A 19640-nucleotide genomic window follows, 5' to 3' on the forward strand; every position below is an offset into this window, starting at 1 on the left:
TTGGTTGGAATTTTTGATTAAAAAAATGAATATATCCTCAAAAAATTATCATTAACTTGAGAGCAAGTGTTTTTTAATGTGAAGCAGCATAAAATTCAATACCGTTTTAAAACCTTAAAAATGAATTATTAATTCTTTTGACCTCTTAAAAATATGGAAGAAACATTTTGGAACAGAAAACGTGAAACAATAAAAAATTGTTTTTAAATATTTTTTTCAGCATTTCCATTCTATTGGTAATTTCTAAATATTTATCGTAAATCAAATCGTATGTACTATATTGACTTCAGAAAATTTATTTTAAAACATTTTTAGGGCATCCAGTTGATAAATATTGAAATTAACTTTCATGTTTCTACTTGAAGTAGGATGCGAATAAATGTAGCGTCATTTAAACAATTCATTGCAGATTTATTATTTTGAGTGTATATTTATCAAAAACCAATGAAAAATTATGAATGTTGTCCAGTTGTCCATGATTTTCTATATTGATCGAAATAATTTTCCGGATTCACTTGCATTTCTTTTCTTAATGAAGTTATTCCCTGAAAACTAGATTTATATCTTATGAAATGTTTTTTGCAGCGCCCGACACCTTCCGATCACGCCGCTCATCACAAAAATAGATTTACACGGCGAGGCTGTGAGTGACCTCGTTTACTGTCCTTTCATCTGATTCAGCTGGCTCTGGAGTCTCTTCTTGATTTGGGCTTGGTGGGACCACCTGGGGCAGCAACAAGGAACTCATGCTTACCACGTTCAAAGCCATCACCAAACCGGGCGCCACCTACGCCTGCCAAAGTTGGTCTCAACTCGTGAAGCCCACGAGGATATACAGCCTTGACTCATCGTACAAGGCAATCCTACGCGTCTGCTGCGGCCTCACAAAAAACACCCCTGGATACCACATCCACGACGAGGCTGGTATCCTTCCCTTATCCCACGAAATTAAGCTCATGAACCAGCAATATGCAATATCCATGATGAAATCTGCGGGTCATCCGTCAAACGGTCTAACAGGCCGTAGAAAGATGGCACGTAACACGACAAGAAGTAGCAAGCCGCCCAGGGAACCCCCGCTGGACTTCCCCGCCAAGACACTAGACGACTGGAAGAACCACCCAGGCTCCACAAAAAGCCTGCAGAAACTAAACCACACAAAATTCGTTGCTCACTTCCTGGCGAACCGACCGTCGAACAAAATACTAGGAATTGCTGCATCAAAAGTCTGCAAATCAGAGGAAGAGCTCCCTCGTGAAACCCGGACTGAGCTCGCCAGACTGCGTTGTGGCCACTCAAGATTATGTGGTGCTTACGTTGCCAAAATTGAAAATAGAAGCATTTCCCCTTGCAGGAAATATGGAAGTGTGGAGGGTGACGTGAATCACCTTTTGACCTGCATCTCCTCGGTCCCCCTACTCCCGAAGGACCTGTGGGAGAAGCCGATGGAAGTGGCCGAGGCCTCCACGACCCCCTTCGACCCCGGAGGAAACGGAACCACCCCTCCATAAAACATGGACGGATTTTTGAATTTGCACAACAACAACAACCTCGTTTACTGTCGGCTGCTCAATTTCTATCTAAACTAACCTTTCTCTCCAATCTCTTCTCCTGTAACACGAATGCAATGAGAAATGCAATAGCGTATTCCGGCAAGCATGCAGAAATTTCCATCCAAAAATAATACCAAGGCTTCGATAAATGGGCATTAAAATTGAGAAATAAAAATGAGGACAGTGAATGGAAAACTTCAAAAAAGTACATCATTTGGATAGGAAATGCAATTGTTTCAAGAGATCGGAGTGATTCTTCTACTTGATAACGCTTTGTTAGTGCTGAGCCACGATTTTGAAGTGACACTTTTAGATTCTGGAAATTAAAATATTTAAACGCTACACAAAAGGATGTGCTAACAAGGTATGTGTTTTTGTGTTTTCTAGTTATGTCCTGTCAGAAACGGTAAAAAAATTAACTTTCTTCCTAATTCTTTAGAGGTTTCAAAGGATATATAAGATTTTTAAATTAACAAAAAAAGTATTTCAGCACACTTTAACTAGAAAATTGTAAGATCTGCTTTATTACTAAATGCTTCGAGAGTGTGAAGATTTGTATTTTACTGATGATGGAGCATTCGACGATACATTGTTTTTGTATTCCTGCTTCGACTTATTTATGCGCAGTTAGAAACATGAAACTTAATTTCAACAAAAAAAAGTTACCATAAAACTCACTTTATTTTTGTGAACCAAATATCTAAACCCAATATATGACACAGTTTGAACCACAATAGACATTGAAAAAGCCAATAACATGTTGAATGGAATCGCTGAAATAATGAAAAAAATTACTGTTTCACAATATTTATTTTCCTGTTTCAAATTAATGAATGTTTGGTCTTCTTCCATTTTATGAATCTACTTTTCGACTAGCGCGTCAAGCGCGCTAGGCTTCGCAGTAGATTAAGTTGGTAAACTGGGGAAAATTTGGATCTTTTTAAACCAAAATTGACTGAGCCATGGCCATTTGAAGATAATATTTTTTCTGGGTCTTTTTTAAGTGTATTCGGGCCTGCGGCACTCATCCTGATTTATTGGGCTTAGAGTAGGTTTAACGATTGTCCAACACTTCTATGTGTATTCGGGCCTGCGGCCCTCAATCCGGATTAACTGGCCTTTCCAAAAACAGACGTAGTCTCATAGGAGGCCTCCGCCCTGATCTGCTGGGAGTAGGGATAGAAATGACTTAAAGTTTCTAAGAGTAAGAAGGCGGCCCTAATCCCTGATTTTTGGGTTTGAGTGAAATACAATAGCATCGCAGGCCTCCGGCCTGCCCAGCTGGAAGTGAGGTTAAAATTTTCGAATAGTGCGGTCCAGGGGTGTGCGGCAAATCTCAAAATTTTGATTAACCATCACTATAACTCAATTTTGTGCCATTTTACAAAAATTGTGTAGACCAATAGTTTTTGTCAAAATTGCACTGCCAAATTGTGTGCGGCAAAGTTCAAAATTTGCCGAGCTCGGCAATTTTGGCAAATTCGCCGCACACCCCTGGTGCGATTTTCAATAGGATTAGGGAAAAAGTTTAAATCTCGAAATATCTTAAAAATTAAATTCTCCTCACGTTATAAAAATAAGAAATGAAATTGATCATTTTCCTCTCATAAATAGAGAGAGAGAGAGAGTGGTAGAAAAGTTTTTCACGTTTAATCCATCCTTTTAATTTTGCAAAATTTGAATGATGGCCTACATTTTGGAAAGTTGGTCAATTTTTTTCCAAATAGTTTCAAAAAATTGGTAATTCGAAGTTCTCTCTTGTGCTCAAATTGGAACCAAATGTCAGAAAAACTGCTCGTATGGGATTGAAAAACATAAAACTCTTCAGTACAAAGAAGATATTCAATTTTCGCGGTCTCCAGAAACCCGCGCAAATCAGTGTTCTACCCTTCCCAAAACCAATCCCCTCAATAATGACCATGGTGGGGCAACTATTTTTGAGTCATTCGCACTTATTGAACGCAAAAGCGCCAGCTATGAGCCAAGTTATTAAAGCTCAAAGTTTGTACATTTTAATCGGACACCCCATGCACGACAACGTGCCCTTATTTTTTATTTCTGTCAAGAATGCAATTTCAGGATTTAATATAGGAAGAGGCAGACAACTCTCTAACGAAATACATACCTTCCCTTGCTGCAATACAATAAACAGTTGTTCCTCCGAACGTGGTCTGCGAGTAGATTAATCCCAGGAACCAGGTGGACAGGCATAACTGACAATTCAAAATTATATTATTAAAGGTTGAACTTTTTGTTTGCTTGTTTCATTAGAACGGCTGTCAGATTAGAGAAATAAACAATTTCAAAGGCCTTAATCACATCATGAAAAAGTATAGTATTTTTTAGGGTTTCCCAAAATTTCGAAATCGAAAAATAAATTTAACACTGTTTCAGACAAAATACTGAAACATTCCATCTAAACCTTAGCTTCATTGTTTACAATGTCTTGTCCACAAACCTGAAACATCACAAGCCAAGTCCAGGCGGTTCGATTCTTCTGATACGTGGCAACTTGGCGCAGTGCCAAGTATCTTTCCAGGACTAAAGTTGGCATTGTGTAAATTGCAATGAATAGGCCAATGTTTAGAAAAAGTCGAAGCCCAAAACATCTGCAAAACTCGGAAAAATTTAAAGAGTTACTTTTTTCAAGAAAATAGCCAAACCGTTCGCTAGTGGAAATAATGTCACAGGAGGAAGTCTCATACATTGCCACATGCCAGTTATAAAGGTCAGATGTGTGGAGAAAAAGTCTGAATTGGAACATGATTACAATAGCTTTGATAATAAACTTCTGCCTTCAAATTAACATCTTGAAACCGCAGAAATTTTTTTTTAATTAAAAAAAAAATGTTTCAAAATACCTTTAATTTTGTGAAAATATTAGAAAGCTATTATTTTTCGTATAATATTTGTATACTTTTTTTTCTGATTTTAAGAGTTACGCGCTTCCCTAATGAGACGCTTTAAGTTTATTGAATAAAAAAACGCGATTTTTTTTTAAATTTTAGATGATGCTTGTTCAAATTTCCTACAAAATGAGAAGCCACGCCCACTATCTAACCAATCTGCGTCTTCAAACCCCGCCCACTCCATCCGATTGGTGGAAAATGGGCGGAGCAAATCGCTGATTGGTCTTGCAGTTTTTAATTTGGAGCGAACCCGCACAACTAGAGTAGCCAGACTTCACTAAAAAACTCAACTTCAGAATCAAAAAATCAAAAAATTGTTCAGAAAATTAGCAAAAACTCAATCTTTTAGTTTGACTATTTTTCGGAAAATTTTAGGTTTAGTTCTAAATCTCAATTTATTTTGAAAAATTTGAAGAAATTTCAAGCTAAATCCCAGTTCAGACTACTCCATTGTGAAATGAAATATTTTTTGGCAAAGTTCAATTTTATGCCGTTTCACAGACATTTTATATTTTTTAAATAATTGCTGAAAAACAATTGTCTTTACCTGTCAGCGCAGTGAATAAATATTCCAGAACAATGAATTATCAGTAAAATCCTGGTGTTGAGGTGATAAAGCTGATTTTTAGCAATTCGAGTGATGAGCCATCCCATTAATGGGAGAATTAGTATTGATAAGATGAGGAATGATAATAACAGTGCTGATAACGGTGGAAACGTGGCAATATCTTTCATGAGATCACAGGTTTGTTGGTTGATGACCATTCTGAATGGAATATAAGGTGAAAATTGTAATTTAAAAAAAGTAAAAAAATAGTTTTTTTTTCGAAAAATCAACTTTTGTTTTAATGTATAATATTAATTAAATTACTGTTTCAATGTCAAAACATGATGAACTGGTTGATATAATAAAACGTTCTGAGACATCTTCTATTTTCTCACATAAAAAACTATAACAACCACCGCCAAAATAAAATGTATTTATGAAAACGTACGAAGCATGCGGAGGTGTCAGACTAACCTCATTTGTAATTCCCCGAAGACTTATAGGTACGTGTTATACGACAATAGACGTCCTGATTACATTGTGATATATACGCTTATTATTATGTAAATGGAAATACATGTTTCCAGAAAATGTGACTGGTAAAAGGAGTTTGTTTCGAAAGTAAGGAAAAAGATGAAAATTGAAAATGGGATTATTTGGATCAAATTTAACAATACTTTGAAACAGTAGATTTTGTGAATTTAGGAAATTTTAGGAAGAAAAAGCCTGTGAAATTTATTGGATTTCCAATCCAATAACACTAAAATTCGGGGTTTTCAGTGAATACAAATTGGTTTCTTCATCAGAAAAAGTTGGCAGTACATTTTTATTGGAATTTATTTTTAAAAAAACGAAAACCTATTTAAATTCTTACAATAAATTGCAGTTTCACGTTTTGATTTAATTTTTATTGTTTTTTTTAATCATTAATCTGATGCAATTTTATGCAATCAATATTTTTAAACGAACTCATGGAGTCAGTAAGCTTCTATAGATGATCAGTCAAAAAAAGTCAAAAATTTTCAGCACTTTAAATTCACGTAAATGAGTTTGATTGTTGAACTTTTTAAAAATGAGTAAATGTCGTTAAAGGATAAAGTTGTTGATGATTTTCAACGTGTGATCAAACTTCAAAGAATTCTTCTTTAAACATAACACTCCGCGATATTAATTTTGAAACCCATTACCCCAAACATCGCTGTGAAATTCTAGCTTTCGATATACACAACGCTGAACCAGCATCTGCAGCATCTTCCCCTTTATCTATATTTCTGATATACCGACCTCCCTGCTGCTCTGTCTCTGAAAACGCAGCTCTTATAGCTCATCTTGAGAGTTATATTCCTCTTAGTCGCACGATACTTGCTGGGGATCTCAATTTCCCACAAATTAATTGGTCCTCCGCCAATTCATCCTTACATCCATTTGCTTCATTTCTCAGCTCCAGCAACCTTTCCCAAAAAGTTCACTTTCCTACCAGAATATCTGCCTCCTCCAGCAACATTCTTGACTTAGTGGCCTGCTCAGCTGATATATCTATCCTCAATCTCTCCCCCCAGCCAGCTCTTCTTAATTCCGATCACCTTTCAGTGGAATTCAAGATTCCTATCCTCTCCCCTATAGACTCTCCTTGTCTTACTTCCCAAGACTCCAATAGTTCTCCCTTGTTTGACTATAAAAAATGCAACTTCCCCCTCCTCAACAGAGATCTTGCGCGTGTTAACTGGGACTTCGAATTCTGCTCTCAAAAATCTGTTTCGGATAAATTTGATCGCCTACTTTCGATTCTTAACAACCTCCTTACTCAACACTGTCCCACTAAGTCAATTAGTGTCTCTAAGTCTCCTTCACCTTATCACAACATTCATCGAAAACTGAAGCGCCTAAGGAATAGAATCAGCAAGCTTATTCTTTCTCGTAAATGTACATTTGAAATTATTAAAACCGTGCAATCTAAATACCGAAAACTTTATCTGAACTATAGAAAATACGTGCGCCGTTTTGAAAACGATATAATTGCCAACTCTAATTTTACCAAAATAAGGCGTCTTATTAATAGTCGCCTCAAATCTCAAAATCGCGTTCCAGCCATCGTCCTTGACAATAATTCCATTGTCAATGATTCAGAGATAGGCGAAATTTTTGCTAAAATCTTCGCCTCTCACTACTCTGACGATTCCAGCCAGTCTCCAAATTCTCTACATAGTCCTTCACCCACATCCCATTCCTCTCTTCAGAATCAAACATCCACCTCTCTTCATGTAGACTCATTTCAGCCTTATATGATTGAAAGCGTATTGTCGAAGCTTCCCCCTAAATGTGGTTTTTCCCCACATTGCGCCAATTATCTAGTGCTCAAGAAATGTGCAACTCCTCTTGCTTTGCCTCTATCCATTATTTACAAACAATCATTTGCCGATTCTAAAATCCCTGACTGCTGGAAAAAGGCAATAATCATACCAATACACAAAAAGGGTAATCCTTCTTCCCCTAGCAACTACCGCCCGATAAGCCTCACTGACCCCTTTGTTCGTGTTATGGAGCGGATTATATGCTCTCGAATTCGCGCTGATTTTGGCCATCTTCTGTCCCCCCATCAACATGGGTTCCTCCACTATAGAAGTTGTCCTTCTTCACTAGCACGCTCTGTCTCCCTCTACCATTCTCTTCTAAAGAAGGAAAAATCTCTCGATATCATCTTTTTCGACTTTGCTAAGGCATTTGATAAAGTTTCACATAGCATTCTCTTAGGAAAACTTGCTAAATTTGGTCTTGACTCCATTACTTGTTCATGGTTCAAGGAATTCCTTGAAAACAGAACATTCTCCGTCAAAATCAACAATTTTGTTTCGAAAAACTCCTATCCCATCTCTTCAGGAGTCCCACAGGGTTCTGTTTCAGGTCCTCTTCTTTTCATTCTGTTTATCAACGATCTATTAATCGACCTAGCTCCCTCCATAAATATTTCTTGTTTTGCTGATGACGTAAAGATCTATCACACTGACCCTATTACTATCCAAAATTCCATAGATTTCATAGTTATGTGGTCCAAGAAAAATAAACTTCCGCTTGCACCAACTAAATCGGCTTTACTAGCACTTGGCACTCGGAACAAAAATCATTCTTATTTTGTGGACGGTGTCCCCATTCCCCCTTCATCCACTGTTCGTGACTTAGGTCTCATTACTGATTGCAAACTTAAGTTTGATCCCCACGTTGCTAAAGTTAGCTGCCTAGCCTTGCTCAGAGCAAAACAAATTCTCAAGGCATTCTCCTCCAATAAACCTAAGTTTTATGCCCATCTCTTTAAGACTTACGTGGCCCCTATTCTCAATTACTGCTCCGAAATCTATTCCCCTCCACCTAAATCTTAGCTCTCAGCTAAACTTGAACAACCTCTAAGACACTTTACCAAGCGCGTTCTGCAAAGATGCAATACCAAATTCTCCTGTTATGAAAACCGACTAAGTATTATGGATCTCCACTCCACCAGACACGATAGAATTAAAGCTCAATTGAAATTACTCTATAGACTTTTAACAGGTACTTCTCATTTTTCTAACCTCAATCAATTTGTCACTTTTTCTAGTTCAAATAGACATCCAATGATTCTAGTTAGGAAGGACAAATGCTCCACCCATTTCTTTGCTCGTATTATCCCCATTTGGAACAACTTATTCAATAATGTTACGGTTTTCTTGTCCCCTCACCAGTTCTCTGATTATATTGATCTCAACATTCCCCGGTGCTAATTACACATCTACTTTCACTTTTTCTTTCTCTACCTTTCACCGGTTTTGTATTATCTTTTTTTTTCTTTTTTAATTAATTTTTACTCGAGTTGAACTCTTTTAGGGTTCGTCTCGTTTTATCTGTTTATTTCTCTTTTTTTAAGTTGAATAAACTCAAATTCAATTCAATTCAAAAAGAAATTTTGAACATAGGAAGATTTCTGGCTGAATCAAATATCTAACTTTTCTGATAAAAGTTAAACTTTATTGATGTGCTCTAATACATTTTCACACATTTTTTTTTCAGTTGCAGGGAATTTGTTCACCACATATAAATTCAGGATTTTTTTTGAAAAAAAATTGTGAAAAGTCTTAAAGTTGAAGTTAACTTTTCAGAAAATTCACTCAACAATTTCGTGGTATTACGGAACTTTCAAAAATTTCGGTAGTTTTTTTTTTCAGAAAAGCCTGTTTCACACACTTATTAAATAAAAACTGGTTTTTCTTCGAGCGTTGGTATTCCTGCATACAGATCTTGTTTCTTGTAGTTGTTATATTATAATCAGTTGTAGCACTTACACTAACTTTATGATGAGTTCTAAGAAATGAAAAAAATGTTTCAAAACAGAAAATTTTTACCACTTCAAGCTAAAATAGAAAAATTATTTCCAACAACAGTATGACTACTATTCCATAAACCAAACTGCAAAAAACACTATATTTTATGATTTCTATAGATCAAACTATCAAAGTACCACTTTCATTGTTTTCCAGTTTTATCAAATTTCCCATTTCGAGAAACTTTCAATTAATTTTTGCCTCTTTTCCCAATTTCTAAAGATTGTCCTCAAAGTGTTCTGGGCACTGGTTCTCACAGTTTATTCATTCAACACAGGGACACGTTGCTCGTTTTCTCTGTTTTCTCTGTGTTTGCATAAATCTAATATTGTTAAGAATTGCAGTTTTGACCATTTTTAGGCTGTACCCGGAAATGCATTTTTATTAAACTCTTTTTGCAGTTTCAAGCTGGTTAGAAGTTTTGAACTTTTCTTTTTTTCTAGTTTCAATATTCCAAATTGCCTAATTTTCTATCCGATTTGTGTTCAATCAGAACCGTAATAATTTCTAAAATGTTGGAAAAAATCTTCAATTTATTGGTTTTTTCAAATATTTATTTTCATTATTTTTATCAAGTTTAATCCTGTATTCACATGATTCACACGGTTTTATAAAGTTCATAAAATTTAGTTTGTGAAAATTTGCACATTTTTTAGAAGGATAATATGAAAATAATAATTTTTTTTAAATTTATTTACTATTAGTTAGAATGGGTATTTCCCATTTTGAATGATATTTGATCTTTTTTCCTGTTTTCCTTTTTTCCTAGAATCTACCAGTTACAGTTTTGGCATTTAAGGAGTGTTCCCGGAAACCTATTAATCAATTTTTTGCTGTTTCATCACGAAGCTCTGAATTTAAAAAGGTTAGATTTTACAGATTTTCCGATCGAAAACGAGTTAACGCTTGTTGTTCTTTCCAAATCTATAAATCAGCACAATGAAACAGTCAAAAAATATTATCTGTTTTGTAAAATTTTATGAAATTATTGCTATTTTACCCTCTCGAGTTATGAATCAAATTCAAATTCACAAATTCTATAAAAAAAGCTAGTTAATCTCAAAATGTTTATTTTCATATTCAAGATCAAACGAAAAAAAACTACTTCCTGGATAAAACAATATCCGGATTAGGGAAAAATATTGGGATCATCCAAACATCTTTGAATGTTGTGAACTGGGCTCTGCTTTATCGCCCATTTCACAATGTCTCGCTCTCGACTGCTTCAGCAGTTCTCCGAGCGAGGGGTACATTCAATTCGACCTTTTAAGACCAGCTCTTAAGCTTACCATACAGTTAGGAGTCGCAGAAGTTTACTGTATTTCTGCGTCTCTTGCTCCCACACGCTCTCTAACGAGAGTTACACTCGCGCCCCGTAGCGACGATTGGCTGCGCGGCGACTCAATGAACGACGATACGGGGCGAGCGGCAGCGTCGGTGGTAGGCCAAGGATCGCTTCTCTCCTCACTTGGTTCGACTTGGTTGGGTGTTGCCGGTGACTTCCCCTCCGTTATTGACAGCTCCCAGTCAGACCAATTGCCGACGTTTTCTATCTTTCCCTCCCTTTATCTGGAAAGTGTAGTTGACCAAAGACATGATTCTACGAGTCTGTAAAGACCCCGACTATTCATACACTCGACCCTTTCAGACTAAAGACCCGCGTGGCAGGACGTGATATTCTCACACCAGACGATTTCCCCCTCTCTTGTGTACGACCCCTCTGTTGATTATCTCCCCTTTGGAGTAATAAACATATTTATTAAAACTGTGTTCTGTTCTTTCCAATACATATACAAATAGACGATGCCATGCTGCACCTCTGACATAGTCTTCGTTGCTCGGTTCCTCTTGAGGCTTAAAGGGTTCGGTCTTCCGCCACTCCGTGGTGCCACAACATTGAATTAGATATTTTGAGAGATATCAGGTTGTCCCATAAGTTTTTGTACTTTTTTTCAAATATTTTTCCAAAACTTCTAGAAAGTTTTAAAATTTTTTCATCGTAGGTCGTGTCAAGGTCGGGTCGTCCCCTTTCAGAAAAGATTCATTTCATCCATTTCTACTTTGCCACGATGACAATCATCAAACTTGAACGTCGAGACGTTAGATTGCTTCTTCTTTATGAATTTCGTCTTGGTCATTCAGCAATGGAAGCGGAACGAAACATATGCGGTGCGATGGGTGAGGGAGCACTCTCTTATAATACAGCAAAGAGTTGGTTTCAAAAGTTCAAGAACGGCGACTTCAGTCTCGAAGAAATAGAACGTTCTGGGCGACCGGTAGAGTTAAATGAAGAAGACCTAGTGAAGCTGGTGGAGGAAGAGCCTCGTCTTAGTCTTCGTGAAATGGAAGAGAAGCTTGAGTGTTGTCATAGCACAATTGCACGTCACTTGGGTCGCCTTGGTTTTACTTCAAAACTTGGAATTTGGGTGCCTCATGAACTTTCGGCATCACAGAAGCTCACTCGGGTCAACGTTTGTACTCAACTTCTAACTTTTCGTCGAAAGTTCGATTGGCTGAACAATCTGGTTACTGGAGATGAGAAGTGGGTGCTCTATGTTAACCATTCCAGAAAACGTCAATGGCTTCCGATCGGTGAGAAAGGAATACCGACGCCAAAGCCTGATCTTCACCCAAAAAAGATTATGATCTGTGTCTGGTGGGGTGTTCAAGGACCCGTGCACTGGGAATTGTTGCCAACTAATAAAACTATCACTGCTGATTACTATTGTGCCCAATTGGACCGAGTTGCAGAAAAGACCAACGGAAAATATGAAAAACTATATTTTCTTCACGATAATGCTATGCCTCATGTCGCCAAGAAGACTTTCCAAAAGCTGCAAGATCTTGGTTGGACTGTTTTACCGCATCCACCATATTCTCCAGATCTTGCACCAACCGACTACCATTTGTTCTTGTCTCTCAGTGACTACATGCGCGACAAGCAATTCGACGACGAAGAGCATCTCAAAACTGAACTCTCCACTTTCTTCTCATCGCGTTCGCCGGATTTCTTCTCCCGTGGCATCATGATGTTACCTAGTAAATGGCAACAAGTGGTGGACACTAATGGTGAATACTTGTGTGAATAGTACTACTTGTCGCTTGAGAGAAATAAATTTTTTTCAAAAAAAAAATAGTACAAAAACTTATGGGACAACCTGATAGTTCTTATTCTGAAAAATGAGTCATTTCCATGTACTTATTTGAACCTTGAAAAACAAAAACTTGTAAAGCTGAAGAATTGAGGAAGAATTTTCTGACATTGTTTTTTTTTAAGTTATTAACCTGGTATTTTTTTTGAAACAATTTTTTGTGATAAAAATCGTGGTATTACATGTTCTAAAAAGCTATTGAAATAATAGCAACCTGAAACAGTGAAATTTTATTTTGAGGTTGCAACAATTTATCACTTTTAAAGTTTTGAAGCTTTTTAGTTTACAACGATATCTAATGATATTATTTCACACATTTAAATTAGCATATAGAAGCGGTAGAAAATGTGTAGTCTGTGAAAAAGTTTGGCAAACAAAAAATCCTGAATCATTGCAATTTCATTCAATCAAACCCCGAAAAAACCGGAGCATTTTTAAAGTTCATTAACCAAACTGTTTTTTCGGAAGTCTATTTCGAAAATCTATTTTATCTGAAACATAAAAGTTTCTGGAACTCATCTAATTTTTACTATTATTTGTTCTGTTATTTTTTTCATTTTCTAGTTGGAATCTGCAAGATAAATGTAAAACGAGCTATATTAGATTAAAACAGGTTTATTGTTTCATATTTTCAGAGGAAATTAACTTTGAGCCAAACTTAAACAAATTGATTACTTCTAGTTTGGAATAGATCAATTACAAAGCAGCAAATACAAATTTTTTTTCCAAAATAATTTGTTTTTTTTTCTGTTTCTAGAGAAACTATGAAATAATTTTTATTTATATTTCTTGGTCTGTCTCATTTTAAACAATTATTTAACTTGAAATCTTTTATTTATGTAAAACAATTGCTCCAGTCGATTGCCAAAAATCCTCAATGTTCACTCACTATCAGTATCAACTTTGCTCAGAGAACTTGGCGAAAATTATTTTATTTTGTAAATATTGTTTCAATAAGTTTATTTCATTGCATGAAAATGTGTATTATCTGATGATCCCAGTCATTCCATTTTAATCACGGTTGTTCGGCATCATGTTCTATTTGAGAAATATGCAAAATTAATATTAAAAAATACATATGACGAGACAATTAGTCTGTGAAAAACACTCTTTTTGCAAAAAAAATTATTACCGTTTCAAAAATCTATTTATAATTTCAAATTTTTAATTTTTTAATTTTGTTGTGTATCGAAACGAATTCCCGCAAACATTCTCACCTTTTGCACTCATGTAAAGAACAAATGTTTGTCTCCTGAGAAATCACCGCAATTACGTGATCACCGCCTATCTCTCTGCGTCTCTCGTTCTCCCTCTCTTTTGCAGTTCAAAGTTGAGATTTAATAGTCTAACGCCTCGGCTAGTAAATCTCCAAATTTCGTCCTTGTCATCTCGTTTTGACTTTGGTTTTCCACTTTTTCTTGCATTTTTACGATAGTAATTGACAAGAAATTGTTACTGCATCAAAGTTCTTTAACAATTCGGATTTCTTTCGGGATTTGGGCATGAATATTGAATATTATTTTGTTTTTTATTCTCTATTTTGAAATGTACAAAATTTTTAAAAAGTGAATTTTAAAAAATTTTTAGTTGATGTTTTCAGCATTCATATCTGTAGTAAAATTGTTTTTGTTCGTTCAAAAGTCGACTGTTTCAGTCTCTCCATAAAATTGCATAGTTCTGAAATTCATCAATTGATTGACTTCCTTCTAATCTACAATTTCGGAAAGTGAGAAATCTCAAACTTTACATTTTAAAAATTGTGATTCTTCTCTCCTGATTTTCCCTCACCATCAGAACTCTATCTCTATTTCTCTAACTCTCTTGAAAATTTCCATCTCCCATTTTCTCAAACAGTCATAGTTTCTTTCATGTTTTCTTATCCCTTGCGTTGAATTTTATCAACAAAAACACTTACTAATTGGGTCAGTAAACTACTGTTCAAAAATCGAAAAAAAATCACTGTTTCAATGTTTTATAAAATTTTCGATATTTATTTTAAAAAAAGTTAAGAACCCGTTAACAAGATCGATTTACCTATACGAAAAAATCTTATTTTTCCAATTGTGAAAAAAAAAACTTCAAATAATCTCTTCCAGCTCCAAAAACTAAAAGCAGTAATCCAAAAAAAAATGAAAAAAAATTCCCGTTTTTAATAAGTTGTATGAGTATTTTCTGTTTAACTGAAGTGTTTAGGATTTGGAAATGACCGATATAATTTTTGAATTTCGGAGCGGATATATTTTATTCAATTTTAATTTAAATAATTTTTTATTTAACAGAAACCATTGTTTCGGTGTATTTTTAAAGTCTCTCTGATATTAATTCGAATGTTGCAATATTGAAATGTCAATCTATAATTTTGTTCAATTTGTTCAATTTGTGTTTTATCTTCAAGTTAACTGTCACTGTGCAGTTATCGTAACAGTATTTGTTTATTTTAGGATTTATATTTGAAATGATCTTAACACATTCAGAAAATTTGTTGAAAAAATATTATCCTCCCCAATTGCCAAAAGTGCTATGTTGTCACAGTAAATCGCAAAACCAGTTAGACGTCGGGTGCCTAACACATCCCGCCACAAAATAAAATTTCATCGCAAAACCCGTAGTATGTCGGTTGCTGATAAACCATAACCCTCCACTTCACTTGATCTGAATGATGATCAGATGATCCACATAAAAAACTCTGCTCCTCCTAAACTCTTGATCTCTTGCTTCACACTCAACCAGACATTAAATCCGAAAAAAAATCCCAGAACCCACATTTTATAAAAATTCAGTATTTACTAATATTTGTTTAGTACCTTAAATCAACTTTCAAAATTTTTCACACACACAGTATCAGGAATATATATTAGATTAATGTGCAAAAATTATTAGAAAACACTGTTTCACAAACTTGATTTGTTTGCAGCGTCATCTCACTAGTAGTTTTTAGATTGATAACATTCCAGAAATGAAAACAATACATTTTTGGTTCCAGGAAGCATTTTTGCAAAACCCGCTAGTTGTCAGCCGCATAACATCCTTGAGCAAAGAATTCTTTCCAGCAACAACACCACGATGCCCATATTATGTCGGCTGGCTGAAACCCCTATCACTGCAACGAGATAATCAATTGGCTCCACCTAAACTCTTGATCTCTTGCTCAGCGGCCAGACAGCTAACCCGAAAAAAAAAATCTCTGAACCCACATTTCATCAAAAGTCATTTGTGTTCATCACAAATCATCCCTTTCCCTTTGCTCTTTTTTCTATCAAAATTTCTCTTTTTCCACACGCGTCTTCTTCTTATGCTTTATGTCCCGAAAACTCCATTAATTTATCAAGAATTCATGTATGTGTAAGCTCAAAGGACACGCACACAGACACTGCTGAAAGAGATAGAGATAGAGAGAGAGCCAAGAGACGCAGAGAAACAGAGTATAAAAAGGATATCTTCGCATAAATATAGACTTAAGAAACAGAAGAAAAAATATGTGAAGACGTTGTGGTGAAAGAGGCAAAAAAGACGGGATGTGACAAGGGGAGAAGCGAAATAAGAAGAAGAAAAAAAAGAAAAAGTGAATGCTCGTTGGCTGTGTGTGTGTGAGAAAAGGAGCTCAGGGAGCTCTAAAGAAAAATAAGAAGAAGACGAAGAAAACTCAGTGAGCAAAGAAAGAGACGAGCATCGTTCCTGTCTCACTCTCTGAACCGCCCATCGATTGCTCCCTACGGGCAGATGATGATGTTGAGAGGGGCATCTTCACTTTTTGTTGCAAAATTTTTGAATTTGTACAAGTTTATGAAGTTTATGATTATGAAAGAGGTGCGTTAGGTTGAGATTAACAGTTTTTGAAACAGTAGAAAAATATTGATGCTTTTAATGTGTTTTTTGGATATAGTACCTTATGGTAGGGCAGCGCTAGCAGGGTGTTGCATCAAATTTTTTAAAATCAGATCAATGATATTTAAATTGTTTAAGACTTTTTGCAAGCATATAATTGTCAAACTGCTTAATTTTTGAAATACTCGCGGTTTTTTTGTTGAAAAATTCAGAAAAATTCTAGCATGTTCAAAGCTCTACCACGAAGCATTAAATTATTCAAGCCTCTAAAATAATAACAATTGTCTGTAACAGTGTTATTTTTTAATTTGAAAAAGTTCTCAAAATACAATAATAGCCAAATGAAAAATGACCATTATATAAGAACGTTCTCAAACAGTTGAATTTTGGAACTATACAATTCGGAATGTTGCTCCCCCCTCCTTATCCTTTTACACTGAAATCTTTTTATTAAATCCCATTTGCTCTTAATTTGAAGATCAAATCATTAAAGATTTCAATAAAATATTGTTTTTAAATATAACCTCATCAAATTCAGCAGAAAATAAAAATCTCTAAATTATTATGGAATCGCTAAAACAGTAAAAATTATGCCAAATTTTGATATCTCAATGATATATCCAAAGCCGACTAAAAAAAAAAGTAAAGTTTCAATTATAGTCTGAAGTTTTTAGTTTGAATATTCCGTTTCTAAGCCTGATTTTTTATTAAAATAAACAATTACATTTGAAATACTCAGTGCTTTAAACATTTTTTAAAAAATGGTGGGATAGAATAGGAATAGTACCATGCTTTTTCAAAACCTCCATCACCGCATTAACAAAAATAAAAATCTGATTCGTAAGTTTCCTTCAATTTAAAACTTGCCGGAACTAAACCCAGATGGAGCTGTAATGGAGCCGTAATCAAGTAAGAAACATTTCCATCTTTTCTTCTTATAAACTACATGAAACAGTGGAAACTTCAGTATTCAATTTTCAAATTATATCAAAAGAGTTAAGCATTTCCAATTTTTTTCGAACAGCATGAAACAGACAAAAATTGAGACCAACTTTCAAATTTGGTTTCTCTGCTTTTTTTTCATCACTAACTCATTGAAATTGTTTGATATATTTTTTTCAGTTATTAGAACAAAGTTTCATAATTTCCGCTCCTTTTTCAAATTGCAACAGGCGGTCGGGCTGCGTTCTCTCTCTCTCTCTCGATTTTGAATTATCTGTAAAACTGCACTAATTTCATATCACAAAAACTAAAATTTTAAAATCATTAAAACCATGGAATTATTTCTTCATTTGGAAAAGAAAAGCCAAAATGTGAAAGATACACTTATCAGCCAAGTGAACGTTTTTCATCATTTTAATAAGTGCATGAAACAGTAAAAATTAGATACAGATAATTGAATGTTTTTCCCTTAAATTTATGGTCTCATCTCTATGGTCGTAATTGACTTAAAATTCAAACACATGAAAGCTCCTCGAAGCTGTGATTTTTGGATTTAATTTTAAATTAGACTTTTAAAAATTTTTTAAACTTTTAAAAATTTTTAATATACATTTTTAAATTTGGTTACAAGAAGAATCTGAAAAGAGAGGAGCAGGAAGCCGGAATACATATGACAAAGTGTCATAAATGAAACAGTAAAAACTTTATTTCTTTTTTTGTTTTTTTTTTTGCTTATTAATATGCTATTTCAAAACCCCTATCCCCCCTAGCCATCTCCACTCTGAAATTCCAAAACTTTTAAGTAGAGCCTAATATTTTGCAGTTGTTTCTTTTAATTTCAAATTATCTACAAACACAGTGCCCCTTTTTTTGAAAAGCAAGTTTCAGTAGAAAGTAGACAAACAGTAGACTTTCTTTACAAATGTCCAATTTTTTTTCTTAAAAATCTTACCATTATGACCGAACTATTAAATAGTTGGAATAAACTTTGAAACTGGAAAATTATTTCAAGCAATTAAAATAGAAGATGTAATAGCAAAGTGGAAAATGTTTCTCATGTTATAAAGTTCGTGAAACAGTAAAATTTTAAAATCAATTATCTAATTTCGCTCTCTCAAAGTTCCCGAATCCCCCATAACCAACATGTGATGGTCGTAAATGAATTAAAACTCTAACGCATGAAAGCTTCTCGAAACCGTGATATTTGGATTTAAAATATTTTTAGACTTTTAAATTTTTTTAACTTTTTAAACTTTTTAAAATACATTTCTAATTTTGGTTAAATAAGAGGAGAACTTGAGAAGCGGGAAGAGCAAGAAGCAGGAACACATATGACAAAGTTTCATTTAAAAAATACATGAAACAGTAGAAACTTTATTTCCTTTTTTTGTTTTTTTTGTTTATTAATATGCTTTTTCAAAACCCCTATCCCCCTAGTCATCTCCACTTTGAAATCCCAAAACTTTTCAAGTAGAGCCTAATATTTTGCTTAATTTCAATATATATTTTAACTTCAATATATATCCAAACACAGTTCCCCGTTTTTTGAACAGCAAGTTTCAGTAGACAGTAGACAAACAGTAGACATTCTTTACAAATTTCCAATTTTTTTTCTCAAAGATCTCACCACAATTAAATAATTAGAAAAAACTTTAAAACTCGAAAATTATCTCAAGCAATACAAATTGGGGGCGTAGTAGCCAAGTAGAAAATGTTTCTCATATTATAAAGTTCGTGAAACAGTAAAATTTTAAAATCAATTTTCTAATTTCGCTCTCTCAAAGTCCCCGAATCCCACATAGTCAACATGTGATCTCCACTTTGAAAACCTCGAACTTTCAGGTAGAGTCTGAAATTTTTCAGTTTCCCGCAGTCTCTCTCAATTTCGAATTATCTCTAAACACTGTCCCTCCCCCCCCCCCTCTTTTTCATCACTAATACACTAATACTCAGCTGTGTTTTCGTTCGTTCGATTTTTTTCTAATGTTATTGTTTTGTTTTTCCCTTGTCCCTCTTCTCTTACTCTCTGTCATTTGGTCTCTAACCGTCTGCGTCTCTCTCTTCCTTATACTCTCTTACACTTTCAGTCATGTTCTCTCTTTCAGTGGCACAGAAGACACGAGATGAAGACGACGAATCAGACTGAAATTTTCAATTGTACTGCTTGCGGCTACTCTTTTTTCTTTGAGTTTTCATTTTGTTTTTATCCACTTTTTGTTCTATTTGATCTACGTTCTTATAAGTTTGATGTTTTTAAAGTGGTAGAAATTTAAAATAATGGCAGGATTTTTTTATAGTGACGTCATTAACCGTAATTCTCTTTTTTTTTACAAAATTTTGCGGTTCCACTGTGTTTTATAAAT

At 34.7% G+C, this 19640-nt stretch overlaps 1 protein-coding gene and 50 non-coding genes across 51 annotated transcripts; 24 read left to right on the top strand and 27 right to left on the bottom strand.

Moving 5' to 3' along the window:
• Positions 1-431: 431 nt before the first annotated feature.
• Positions 432-5227, bottom strand: srab-24 (G_PROTEIN_RECEP_F1_2 domain-containing protein; the record flags this gene model as incomplete). Its single annotated transcript, NM_001028376.2, has 7 exons — positions 432-545; positions 1591-1869; positions 2232-2326; positions 3679-3766; positions 4012-4162; positions 4217-4303; positions 5010-5227. The coding sequence occupies 7 exons, from the start codon at positions 5225-5227 to the stop codon at positions 453-455; spliced, it is 1011 nt and encodes a 336-aa protein (NP_001023547.1). The 3' UTR covers positions 432-452.
• 21ur-5310 lies at positions 1892-1912 on the bottom strand. Its single transcript, NR_058704.1, has one exon.
• On the bottom strand, positions 2122-2142 carry 21ur-5179. Its single transcript, NR_058705.1, has one exon.
• 21ur-9876 lies at positions 2395-2415 on the top strand. Its single transcript, NR_058706.1, has one exon.
• Positions 3817-3837, bottom strand: 21ur-3506. Its single transcript, NR_058707.1, has one exon.
• 21ur-7417 lies at positions 3987-4007 on the top strand. Its single transcript, NR_058708.1, has one exon.
• On the bottom strand, positions 4304-4324 carry 21ur-3461. The gene has a single exon (NR_058709.1).
• Positions 4305-4325, bottom strand: 21ur-14172. Its single transcript, NR_058710.1, has one exon.
• On the bottom strand, positions 4307-4327 carry 21ur-3484. Its single transcript, NR_058711.1, has one exon.
• On the top strand, positions 5000-5020 carry 21ur-1602. Its single transcript, NR_058712.1, has one exon.
• 21ur-3174 lies at positions 5095-5115 on the bottom strand. The gene has a single exon (NR_058713.1).
• Positions 5228-5379: 152 nt separating the features above from the next.
• On the top strand, positions 5380-5400 carry 21ur-3867. The gene has a single exon (NR_058714.1).
• Positions 5401-5939: 539 nt separating this feature from the next.
• On the top strand, positions 5940-5960 carry 21ur-1131. Its single transcript, NR_058715.1, has one exon.
• A 3294-nt stretch (positions 5961-9254) lies between these two features.
• Positions 9255-9275, top strand: 21ur-2778. The gene has a single exon (NR_058716.1).
• A 24-nt stretch (positions 9276-9299) lies between these two features.
• Positions 9300-9320, bottom strand: 21ur-3028. Its single transcript, NR_058717.1, has one exon.
• 21ur-12445 lies at positions 9303-9323 on the bottom strand. The gene has a single exon (NR_058718.1).
• Positions 9322-9342, top strand: 21ur-185. Its single transcript, NR_058719.1, has one exon.
• A 459-nt stretch (positions 9343-9801) lies between these two features.
• Positions 9802-9822, top strand: 21ur-3757. Its single transcript, NR_058720.1, has one exon.
• Positions 9823-10007: 185 nt separating this feature from the next.
• 21ur-9983 lies at positions 10008-10028 on the top strand. The gene has a single exon (NR_058721.1).
• Positions 10029-10180: 152 nt separating this feature from the next.
• Positions 10181-10201, top strand: 21ur-13426. Its single transcript, NR_058722.1, has one exon.
• A 37-nt stretch (positions 10202-10238) lies between these two features.
• 21ur-13875 lies at positions 10239-10259 on the top strand. The gene has a single exon (NR_058723.1).
• Positions 10240-10260, bottom strand: 21ur-3576. Its single transcript, NR_058724.1, has one exon.
• A 2407-nt stretch (positions 10261-12667) lies between these two features.
• Positions 12668-12688, bottom strand: 21ur-1958. Its single transcript, NR_058725.1, has one exon.
• A 95-nt stretch (positions 12689-12783) lies between these two features.
• Positions 12784-12804, bottom strand: 21ur-5648. The gene has a single exon (NR_058726.1).
• A 138-nt stretch (positions 12805-12942) lies between these two features.
• 21ur-13927 lies at positions 12943-12963 on the bottom strand. The gene has a single exon (NR_058727.1).
• Positions 12964-13502: 539 nt separating this feature from the next.
• On the top strand, positions 13503-13523 carry 21ur-8296. The gene has a single exon (NR_058728.1).
• A 163-nt stretch (positions 13524-13686) lies between these two features.
• On the top strand, positions 13687-13707 carry 21ur-9074. Its single transcript, NR_058729.1, has one exon.
• On the top strand, positions 13688-13708 carry 21ur-13911. Its single transcript, NR_058730.1, has one exon.
• On the top strand, positions 13693-13713 carry 21ur-13143. Its single transcript, NR_058731.1, has one exon.
• A 488-nt stretch (positions 13714-14201) lies between these two features.
• Positions 14202-14222, top strand: 21ur-3020. The gene has a single exon (NR_058732.1).
• 21ur-14263 lies at positions 14206-14226 on the top strand. The gene has a single exon (NR_058733.1).
• Positions 14227-14515: 289 nt separating this feature from the next.
• 21ur-4580 lies at positions 14516-14536 on the top strand. Its single transcript, NR_058734.1, has one exon.
• On the top strand, positions 14517-14537 carry 21ur-2533. Its single transcript, NR_058735.1, has one exon.
• A 162-nt stretch (positions 14538-14699) lies between these two features.
• 21ur-2907 lies at positions 14700-14720 on the top strand. The gene has a single exon (NR_058736.1).
• A 121-nt stretch (positions 14721-14841) lies between these two features.
• On the top strand, positions 14842-14862 carry 21ur-3817. The gene has a single exon (NR_058737.1).
• Positions 14863-15441: 579 nt separating this feature from the next.
• 21ur-8701 lies at positions 15442-15462 on the top strand. Its single transcript, NR_058738.1, has one exon.
• 21ur-8263 lies at positions 15443-15463 on the top strand. Its single transcript, NR_058739.1, has one exon.
• An 822-nt stretch (positions 15464-16285) lies between these two features.
• 21ur-15088 lies at positions 16286-16306 on the bottom strand. Its single transcript, NR_058740.1, has one exon.
• A 254-nt stretch (positions 16307-16560) lies between these two features.
• On the bottom strand, positions 16561-16581 carry 21ur-10968. Its single transcript, NR_058741.1, has one exon.
• On the bottom strand, positions 16564-16584 carry 21ur-1358. The gene has a single exon (NR_058742.1).
• A 63-nt stretch (positions 16585-16647) lies between these two features.
• Positions 16648-16668, bottom strand: 21ur-5312. Its single transcript, NR_058743.1, has one exon.
• On the top strand, positions 16667-16687 carry 21ur-863. Its single transcript, NR_058744.1, has one exon.
• Positions 16688-16851: 164 nt separating this feature from the next.
• Positions 16852-16872, bottom strand: 21ur-8456. The gene has a single exon (NR_058745.1).
• Positions 16873-17223: 351 nt separating this feature from the next.
• 21ur-2644 lies at positions 17224-17244 on the bottom strand. The gene has a single exon (NR_058746.1).
• A 57-nt stretch (positions 17245-17301) lies between these two features.
• On the bottom strand, positions 17302-17322 carry 21ur-10765. Its single transcript, NR_058747.1, has one exon.
• A 321-nt stretch (positions 17323-17643) lies between these two features.
• On the bottom strand, positions 17644-17664 carry 21ur-106. The gene has a single exon (NR_058748.1).
• A 243-nt stretch (positions 17665-17907) lies between these two features.
• 21ur-10380 lies at positions 17908-17928 on the bottom strand. The gene has a single exon (NR_058749.1).
• Positions 17929-18207: 279 nt separating this feature from the next.
• On the bottom strand, positions 18208-18228 carry 21ur-10808. Its single transcript, NR_058750.1, has one exon.
• A 60-nt stretch (positions 18229-18288) lies between these two features.
• 21ur-11234 lies at positions 18289-18309 on the bottom strand. The gene has a single exon (NR_058751.1).
• A 266-nt stretch (positions 18310-18575) lies between these two features.
• On the bottom strand, positions 18576-18596 carry 21ur-9593. Its single transcript, NR_058752.1, has one exon.
• Positions 18597-18952: 356 nt separating this feature from the next.
• 21ur-840 lies at positions 18953-18973 on the bottom strand. The gene has a single exon (NR_058753.1).
• Between the last annotated feature and the right edge of the window lie 667 nt (positions 18974-19640).

The sequence above is a fragment of the Caenorhabditis elegans genome, chromosome IV (assembly GCF_000002985.6).
Source record: "Caenorhabditis elegans chromosome IV".
In the NCBI taxonomy this organism is placed as follows: domain Eukaryota; kingdom Metazoa; phylum Nematoda; class Chromadorea; order Rhabditida; family Rhabditidae; genus Caenorhabditis; species Caenorhabditis elegans.